The sequence below is a fragment of the Helianthus annuus genome, chromosome 5, assembly GCF_002127325.2.
Source record: "Helianthus annuus cultivar XRQ/B chromosome 5, HanXRQr2.0-SUNRISE, whole genome shotgun sequence".
Taxonomy (NCBI): Eukaryota; Viridiplantae; Streptophyta; class Magnoliopsida; order Asterales; family Asteraceae; genus Helianthus; species Helianthus annuus.
In genome coordinates, this window is record NC_035437.2 from 153,277,005 (window position 1) to 153,288,003 (window position 10,999).

The following is a 10,999-nucleotide window of genomic DNA, read 5'->3' on the forward strand; positions in this document are numbered from 1 at the left end:
TCAGGTGGAAATGTTTTCTTGATTGCTACAAGGGGTATCACCAGGTTCAAATGGCTGTCCAAGATGAGGATAAAACCGCATTCCGCACACCGACAGGGCTGTACTGTTACACCAAGATGCCTTTCGGCTTAAAGAATGCGGGCGCGGCCTAACAAAGATTGATGAACGAAACGTTCAGCGACGCCATCGGCAAGTACATAGAAGTGTATATGGACGATCTGGTGATTATGAGCAAAGAAGAAGGCACGATGCTGGCTAACATCCAAAAGACTTTCAACACGCTACGCAGCATGAGTATCAAGCTGAACCCAGCAAAGTGCTCATTCGGAATGGAAGAATGAAAGTTCTTAGGTTTCATCGTCACAAAAGATGGTTTTAAGGTGAATCCAGAAAAAGTCCAAGCCATAGAAAGGATGCCTTCTCCGTCAAACATCAAAGACATGAAAAAATTAGCAGGGCGACTAGCCGCGCTCAATCGTTTCCTAGCTAATCATGCTGCAAAATCCTTCCCGTTCATCAAAACCTTGCGCAATTGTATGAAGAAAAGCTAGTTTCAGTGGACTCCAGAAGCAGAGAGCGCGTTCCGCGAGATGAAAGATTGTCTCATCAAACTGCCAACATTAACCGCACCAAACAAAGGAGAACCTTTGGTACTCTACCTATCAGCTTCCGATAGGGCAGTCGGAGCAGTCTTACTTGTCGATCGTCAAGGTACTCAGACACCAGTCTACTATGTGTCACGAACCTTGACCGACCCAGAAACCCGGTATGCCATCATGGAAAAGCTAGTCCTTGCACTGATTCATGCTTCAAGGCGGCTGCGCAGATACTTTGCCAATCACGTCATCCATGTGCTAACAAACTACAACATCGGCAACATCCTTGCAAGGCCAGAAATATCAGGAAGGCTAGCCAAATGGGCGATAGAACTGGGAGGTCACAATGTGGTTTTCAGACCACGACCATCAATCAAAGGCCAAGTCTTGGCAGATTTTATGACAGAAGTTCCAGATGACAAAGATAGAGAATGTAAAGCAATGGAAAAAGCTGAGAAAAAGCAAACAGAGGAGCCATGGTTGTTATACACCGACGGCGCGTCTAACGAAGACGGAGCAGGCGCAGGGCTAAGGCTGGTAAGCCCCGACAAACATGAATTCACGTACGCCATACGCCTATATTTTAAAAGCACAAACAACGAAGCCGAGTATGAAGCTTTCCTGGCAGGCTTACGATTGGCGGTCAAAATGGGGGTCCGACACATCGAAGCGCATGTGGACTCCATGCTAGTAGCGGGGCAAATCAACGGCCAATACGAAGCCAAGGGGGATGTAATGGCACTCTATCTCAGCCAAGCAAAAACGTTGCTACAAACCTTCTACTCCTACAAGGTGCACCACATAAACAGAAGCGAGAACAAGCCAGCAGACGCGCTGAGTAAACTCGCATCAACAAGTTTCCAACACCTAGCAAAGGATGTGCGCATAGAAGTTTTGAGCAACCCATCCGTTCCACTCAGAGAAGTAAGCGTCATCCAAACAGGGACAACTTCTTGGATGACCCCAATAATCATGTACCTTCAGTCTGGGATTCTCCCGGAAAACAAGGCGGAGGCAAGAAAAAATCAGTACAAGGCCGAGCACTACCAGATGGCCGATGGAATTTTATACAGGAAGTCATACCTAGGACCGTTGCTAAGATGCGTAGATGCCGAAGACACAAACTACTTAATCCGGGAAGTTCATGAAAGAATTTGTGGTATCCATGTCGGGCCTCGAATGGTGGTGGCAAAAGTGATGAACGCCGGGTACTACTAGCCCGGGATGCATTTAGATGCTGTGAAAGAGTTGAGGAAGTGCAGTGGATGCCAGAGACATGCGCCCAAGACCATGCGCCCCAAAAATGAACTAGTAACAGTCACAACCGCATGGCCCTTTCAACAATGGGGCATAGACATGGTAGGTCCTTTCCCAGAAGCACCAGGGGCGGTCAAATTCATAATAGTCGCAGTCGACTATTTCACCAAGTGGGTAGAGGCGAAAGCACTTGCATCAACCACATCAACATTCGTCAAACGATTCATATGGGAACAAATCATATGCCGTTTTGGCCTACCTCTCAGAATCATCACCGATAACGGAACTAACTTCGCAGCAGACGACCTCGAACGATGGTTCAAAGAACTACACATCGAACACACCTTCTCTTCGGTTGCGCACCCGCAAGGGAACGGTCAAGTAGAGGCAGTCAATAAAAGTATGTTGATGGTATCAAAGCAAGGTTAGGCGAGAAAAGAAGAGGCTGGGTAGACGAACTGCCCAGCATATTGTGGGCCCATAGGACAATGCCGAAGACAAGCAACGGTGAGACACCGTTCAGCTTAGTCTACGGGTCTGAAGCAGTCATTCCAGCAGAAATCGGGCTGCCATCCCCACGAATGCTCTCAATGAACTTAATCAACAATGAAGAAGAAAGGAGGATCGATCTGGACCTCCTAGAAGAACGGAGAGAGATGGCAGCAATCAATGAGGCCAAGTACAAAACGAAGCTGGAGAAATATTACAACTCCAGAGTCTGAGTCTGCACTTTCAATCCGGGAGATTACGTCCTAAGAGACAATGAAGCTTCCAACGCAGAAAAGCCCGGAAAACTGGCCCCCAAGTGGGAAGGCCCATATATCATCGATGCAGTACTCGGCAAGGGAGCTTACAAATTGCGCACCATCAACAACAAGGAGGTTCCGCGAACCTGGAACGCTCAGCAACTTAGAAAGTGCTACATGTAAAACAATTATGTAATCGCAAAGGCCGAATCGCCAACACATTTACTATAATACAAGAAGTGTTTGGCTACTTTTACTTCATGCAAATTTCTTGTCACAACTGCATTTATTACTTTTGGCGTACACGAAAACATCAAATGGCTCGACCATAGGAAACGTTGTAGACCTCCAAGGCTCGTCACAACCAAGTGCACAGCCGGGTCGGAAACACAACCAAAGCCTACAAAACGCCAAAACAAAACTTCGTGCCCACATAAACACGAAAATATCGATAGCAAGGTAACTAAACATTGTAATGCTACCAAGGCTGAACACAGCTGAGCTCACACAATAACCTGCAACTCGATCACTTCGTAGTCACAAATCAACGTACACGTAAAAACGACAGACTAAAACGTTGTATTAACACAACATCACCTGTCAGCGCCATCATTCATTCGTGACACCTAATCAAAGTAATTCCACATGCACATATTACGACGATAGCAAAATTCACATAAACTAAAAGACAACGTTAAAATATCCACCGACAAACGTGTTCAAATACCCGCACGCATAACAGGTAAACAAAAAATAAAACTGTCTAAACAAGCAACCAACAGGGGAAAGACACGTCAGAGGAGAGAGAATATGTCACCTCTTTTTTCGGGAGCATGGGTTACATGGCCTGACGACGTGACAGAAAGTAACTGAAAAGGCGCCTGTTCATCTCCGACAAGATAGGGACATCCGACAGTCACATCAGCACCTTTTCCAAGACGCCAAAACTTCCAGCAGAAGGAAACAATAAGTGCCATGCGTGATGCGCCATGCGTCTATTTGGCTCAACTTTTTTAAGTTGCCAAAACCCATGCGCCATGCGTCCATTTGGCCCAACTTTTTCAAGTCGCCAAAACCCATGCGCCATGCGTCCATTTGGCTCAACTTTTCCCAACTTGCCAAAACCCATGCGTCGTGCGTCCATTTGGCTCAACTTTTTTAAGTTGCCAAAACCCATGCGCCATGCGTCCATTTGGCTCAACTTTTTTACGTTGCCAAAACCCATGCGCCATGCATCCATTTGGCCCAACTTTTTCAAGTCGCCAAAACCCATGTGCCGTGCGTCCATTTGGCTAAACTTTTTCCAACTTGCCAAAACCCATGCGCCGTGCGTCCATTTGGCTCAACTTTTTCAAATTGCCAAAACCCATGCGCCGTGCGTCCATTTGGCTCGAATTTTTCCAAATGACCAGAACCCATACAACCCACCATAAAAAACCACTACTCTCATAAGTCCAGAATCCCTCCTAGACGATCAACTCAACTAGAAGGCACACTGGACTGGGGGGACTTGAAGAGGTATGGTCCCAATTCCCTGCCTACATGGCAGGGACCACACCACTTTTGAGCATACAAGGCGTCCACATCAGCGAAGCAATCCAGAAGCTTCTAGAAACTTCTGGAAGATCTACAGGTGGCGCCAAAGATGCTCTATCCGACATAAAGGACAACACGTGTCACCACTCGCAGAACGCCACATAGGCCTGCGACAAATCTGGGAGCAGAGCTGACAACACCGGTACGAGGTCTGCAGCGTGGGCAAATGTAAGAACGCCACGTGTACCACTACACCTGCCGTGACAGAGCAGACCAAGAGGATATTCCCCTTGGTTGGACAGCTGGCACGCGCCCACAGCTGGCACAGCTGCTCCTTCCTTCTTCACCCTCCGACTATAAATAGGACCCTTCATCATTCAGGTTCGGGATCTTTGACACTCCATACTCACTCTAAACACACACTGTCTATTTCTCTCAGAACAGTACTTATTCTCACGCCGGAGCCTGGTTAAGAGGGAAATCCCCTTTCTCCCCCTCTTAACGAGACTGACGGTGGTTACTGTTTTGCAGGTTTCGAGCCGTTATCACGAGTAAAGAAAGAGGTTGAACCCATAAAAGAAATAACCCCATCGGTTAACCTTGGTGTTAATCGGTGTTTCATCATTAGTCAAGTTTAAAGGGTCATGCATAGTAATATTATGGCTCCGAAATCTATGGACGTAGTTTTTAAAAGACTTAGTTTTGCTATTCAAAAAGAAGTAGCGGTGCAACTTATTACCCGTTTACCATCTATCTCAATGTAAATTCATATCATTAAGTTATAAGTATTTGCTCGTGTATTGTATTTGCTATGTGCTAAGCTATGCCTTTTAAGGTTGTGGTTCATGTTTGTTGAGTTTAATATTCCTTCTATTGATTTGTTCTACCTATTGTTTATATTTGTTAGTGGTGTGTATTCAAAAGGTTGTGGTTCATGTTTGTTGAGTTTGATATTCCTTTTATTGGTTTATTCTGCCTATTGTTTATATTTGTTAGTGGTGTGTATTAAAAAATCAGTTAACTTTATTGTTTGGATATAAATAAGTGGTTGATCAGCTCAAAGTTCAAACCAAACGTAAGAAATTGTATTTATAACCACGAGATATGAATTTAATATACCAATTACCAAGTGTTGTATGCACATGAAGATACAATCATGTACGATATTGTTTGTTTAAATTGATGACTATTAGAACAACAAAACGCAAATAAATATATAATTTTTTATATTTGGATTCAATAACTAACGTTAAATCAAAGATAATAGATCCATCATGAATGCTCTTACCAGTTTTCTCCATAATCATGTGTTTGAAAAAGTAAGCTCATACGATTATCATACAAAACATATAATAAAAAAAACAGAACATAATTATATTATGCATATTAGTTAAAACAATATATAAATATAACTATATATATATGAAATGAACTATTGATATAAAAAATTAACAAAAAACTAATTTTAACTGTATCAAAATGTTGATGTTGGATAAAACTTTGTCATTTAATCTTTCTAAGTGGTGAAAATCTAGTGTTGAGAAAAATAAATGTATTATGTGAAAATGAAATTGAGTATGGAATAAGATGAACGAAGTAATATAATGGACAAAGAAATTAAATGAATCATTACTATTACATGATCTTCTTTGGTTATCAAGTGAGAATGAAATAAATTATTACCTTGTGTTGTTTGGTTAGCAAGAAAAGACGAAGGAATAAAATGGGCGGTGGGTGGCGGCGGCGGCGGAGGGTGGCAACAATGATGGTTGGTGGCGAATGGTGGCAGGTGGTGGCGGTGGAGGTGGCTTTGGCGAATGGTAGCGGCGGTGGCATTGGTGAGTGGTAGTGGTGATGGGTGGCGGTGGTCGACAGTGGCGGCGGCGACAACGGGCGGTGGCGGCAACGCCCGGTGGTGGTGATGAAGATGATAGAGGGAATGGAATAAAAAAACAAGGGTGTGGATTGAATGAATTTGAAGTTTTTACATATCAATGGTGATTCCATTAACTTGACCAACCAAGCATGTTTTTTTCATTCTCTCATAATAATCCATTCTATTATGCCTCTCATTCTACATATCAACCGTACAAAGTTTATGAATTTTCAGTTAGAAATATACATTTATAGTCCTGAGATGTTGGTCCAGTAGAGACGCAGATTCGTTCCCGCTTAAGCCATTTTCGAGGGACATCTTTGTGAAGGGATGAATCAGGGCTTTAATCCCGGGTTCGAACCTGACGGGAGGCGAGGGTTTATGGATTCCATCTGGTTCTCGCACATCAGAGGGGCATGGTCTCATGAGAATCGAGGAGTCGTCCTTGAAAATAGCCCCAAATAAAATGGGTTTACACGTGAGATTTTTTTCCCTCTAAAAAAAAGAGAAAAATGCAATTTGTGTCCCTGTGGTATGTCCCAAACATCAACCTGAGCCCCTAAATTAAATTTTTGGTTTTTTGAGCCCCTGACCTTATGAATTCATAACACTTTGAGTCCATGCCGTCAGTTTAACTGTTTGAGGCAGTGGTAAGACTGTCTTTTGACATATATTAATAACACTTTGCGTCCCTATGGTATGAGTGAAATATCAACCTGAGCCCCTAAATTCATTTTTTGCTTTTTTCTTAAGAAATCTAATAATTCAAATTAACTCTTTTATTTTTAAATAAATGCAATATAATAATTAAATGTATACTATATATATCAAATTATTAAAGCCTAAATTCTCTTTTATTTTTAAATAAATGCAATCTAATAATTAATTCTTTTTAAACAAATGCAATATAATAATTAAATGTATACTATATATAACAAATTAGCAAATTATTAAAGCCTAAATTCTTTTTTATTTTTAAATAAATGCAATCTAATAAATGCAATATAATAATTAAATATATACTATATATAACAAATTATTAAAGCCTAAATTCTCTTTTATTTTTAAATAAATGCAATCTAATAAATGCAATATAATAATTAAATGTATACTATATATAACAAATTATTAAAGCCTAAACTGTATATTAAATGTAAACTTTTAATACATACAATACAGAGACAAAACGTCATACCAACTTCATAGACTTGACGGAACTTACAGACTCGATAACAAAAGACCGTAACATGCAATACAAAGACAAAACGTCAAAGATCCACAAGCAATTGTGGATCTTTACTGAGGGTGCACTTCGGAATGTAGCAGATATGAATGAATATAACCTCAGTGTAGGTAATTACATATCTGCCACTGGGGGTATATTCATTCATATGAATGAATATAACCCAAGTGGTAGATATGTAATTAGCGAGCTTTGGAATTTCAAGGAAAATCGAAGAGCTACACTGGGGTTATATTCATTCATATCAATAACTTCCTTATCTGCACCGCACCATCTTCTAGGAGGTTGTCAAGTGTTCTCGCCTTCGTAGTTGGTGTTTTGCGTATCTTTACATCCGCAGCCTTTCTGTACAACAAAACACATTCAAATGAGGAACATATTCAATCCGAAACTGACCCGATCAGTTCTTAATATGAGGAACCCAAATCATCGAATCAAACCAAAAATCAATATGATGAACACACAAGAATCAAAACCAAAACACATTGAAAACCACTGATCCGATCAGTTCTTAATATGAGGAACCCAAATCATGGAATCAAACCAAAAATCAATATGATGAACCCACAAGAATCAAAACCAAAACACATTGAAAACCTCTGTTTTGATACCCTAAACCCTAAACCCTAAACCCACAAGAATCAAAACCAAAACACATTCAAAACCTCTGTTTTGATGCATTTTGAACAATATACTCAGTTGATACATCAAACCCAAAATCAACCCTCTGTTTTTTCAAAATAAACCCAAAATCATCGAATGGAACCCAAAATCAACCCTCTGGTTTTTTCAAAATCAACCCAAAATCATCGAATGGAACCCAAAATCATCGAATGGAACCCAAAATCAATCCTCTGTTTTTTTTCAAAATCAACCCTCTGTTTTTTCAAAATCAACCCAAAATCATCGAGTGGAACCCAAAATCATCGAATGGAACCCAAAATCAACCCTCTGTTTTTTTTTTTTCAAAATAAACCCAAAATCATCGAATGGAACCCAAAATCAACCCAAAGTCATCGAATGGAACCCAAAATCAAACCCAGAATCAACCCTCTGTTTTTTCACAATATAAACACATTCAAATCATCGTGAAGATGAACCTGTCCTGTTCAATGATGAAGATGTCCGATGAAGATGATGAAGATGATCTGTTGATCTGTTCGATGAAGATGATGATGATCTTGGGAGTTTGGAGAGATATTGGGAGTTGGGAGAGCTGTTGATGATGATAATGAAACTGATTGTCTGCTATTAAGTGTAGATATTAAGGGTGGTGGATATTATGGACTTTTCACAACTGTCAAACGGTAAAACTGACGGAACACTGACGGCAGGGACTCATACTGTTATGAATTTATAAAGTCAGGGGCTCAAAAAACCAAAAATTTAATTTAGGAGCTCAGGTTGATGTTTGGAACATACCACAGGGACGCAAATTGCATTTTTCTCTAAAAAAAGAGTAAACTTCTGTTTTGCTCCCTGTGGTTTGGTCACTTTAACGGTTTTGCCCCAAACCTTTAAAAATAGCCATTTTACTCCCTGATGTTTTGGTTTTGTTGCCAGTTTGCTCCCCGCGGGGAGCAAAATGGAAACACAAACAATTTGGATGGAGTTAGAGGCGGGGAGCAAACTGGCAAAAAAACCGAAATATTAGGGAGAAAATGGCTATTTTTAAAGGTTTGAAGCAAAATCGTTAAAGTGACCAAACCACAGAGAGCAAAACGGAAGTTTCCTCAATATACATTATATATTATATAATACTCTAATTTATAACATTTGTATGCATTGATACTTGTACTTTTGGCTTTCTTTATGGTACAGTTGTTTTTCTTGAAACCATGGGTTGAGTTGTTGATATGTACGTTTTTCTCTCCCTCTCTTAAAAAGCGAGACTGTCATTCTTTCTCTCTCTCTCAACATCTGATTCTCTCTCTAAAAATCTCCACTATGGTTGCGCCATTGTTGCCGGTTTTATAAGCACCGATGTGTTGGCCTTCGGCCGGTGGTGATAAAGTAGTGTGGTGGCGGTCATTGGGGTGCATCCTCCTTTTGCCGCCATCTCCGCCATTGTTTATGTTGGTGGTGGTTGGTGTTTTTGGGCGTTTTGGTGTTTTCTGTGTTGCCGGCTCACTTGGTTGCATATTTGTGAGCTTTCTCTTAGACCAAATTTTGGTTACATCTTGCACACTACTTAAATGTTATGTAAACTTTTGAATCTTAATATGAATATGATATGTTCAGACTTGATTTGGATGTTGTCTTTTATCAACTTGATATTATAAACCATGTATCAATCAATTTAAACTTTTTATTAGAATGATTTGGTTGCATATTGCATATAGACCAGCTCATGTATTGGCTTTTGATTCTTTACAAGGATATCATATGTATTGAGGATGAATTACTTTAACAGATCACACTTCAAGTATCCTGCATATATACCCATTACAGCTAGCTTTCAAAAGTTTCAGATGTTTAATGAGAATTTAATATCCTGCTATATTAATGGGCGTATATTATATATGAATTTTTGTGCTACTCACGAGTTCCTCATCACTGTTGAAGAAGGTTCCATTAGAGGATTCAGCTCACATGTTGCACATTACTTGGCCTTGAATGGTTTACTTGATGGAAACCTCAAGGTATATGCCTAAATTCTATTTTAAACTATATAAAACATATTAGACAAAGTGATTTATTATTGTGGATTGTTTATCTTTAATTTCAATGGAGAGCTATGACATTACCTGATCGATGTATCGAACATGGAGATCAAACATACCAGATTGAGGAGGCTGGTAACGCCCAAAACATATTACCGATTTTGTGATACTCTTGATTGTGTTCTTCGGGTCCAAAACTGATTTTAAAGGTCGATGATAGTGGGCGTACGCTCATCTGAGATCTGATTCGGTTATTTATGATATTCTGGGTTAGATTCGTTGTTGTTGATGGTAGTGAATGATGATGGTCTTTTCTTAGAGCCGGTATGTTTTATTCTTTCTCAGCATCGGTGATGTTCATTTTGGTAACATTGTTGCGCTTTTGTTTTTTCTTGGTGGTTGTAAATGATGGTGGTTGCTTTTTTTTGTGTTTTTGTAATTTTGTGTTTCACCATTGAGATATGACCATTGTTTCTTAGTGCCGGAGATGTTTTGTGAATGGTTGTCAATAATGGTGATGGTGGGTGTAAAACCTTAAAATTTCTTTTGGAGGTGGTTTCTGTTTAGATTATTAACGTTTGAGTTTTGTGTTGGGTTGGGTTGCATTTAGCGAAAATATGGAGGTCTAGAAAGTGTTATTGGCGGCTGAAATATTTTTACACAAATTAGGGTTTGTTTCAGCTCTTAAAATTTGGGTGTGGGCTTAACAGATCTGCATTGGACTTACATTGATGATGAACAATTGAACATGGTGATGAACAATTGAACATGGTGATGAAGGAAAGAAACTTAGATGTATAATTGTGAATGGTATCGATATTCAATAACAAGATATTATAACAAAATAAAATGAACTCTGGTTATTAGAGTTGAGAGGAGAGATACAAGACATGGTTTTGGTATTAGAGAAATTAGTTTAGGAAAAGTGTGGTGGTTTTTGATATTAGAGTATATGCTTTGATTGTGTTTTTGCTATAGGCTGCATCAAATTAAGTTAACACTACAATTGGTATACAAGCATGAGACATCAATAAATTGTTATCAATTTAGGAATATGACGGTTTACCAAGTTCAGTCCTGTC

General features: G+C 39.9%; 1 protein-coding gene across 1 annotated transcript; it reads left to right on the forward strand.

Annotated features, from left to right (window-relative positions):
• The first annotated feature begins 590 nt into the window (after positions 1 to 590).
• LOC118492190 lies at positions 591 to 1,814 on the forward strand. Its single transcript, XM_035990021.1, has one exon. The coding sequence runs from the start codon at positions 591 to 593 to the stop codon at positions 1,812 to 1,814; it is 1,224 nt and encodes a 407-aa protein (XP_035845914.1).
• The last annotated feature ends 9,185 nt before the right edge of the window (positions 1,815 to 10,999 follow it).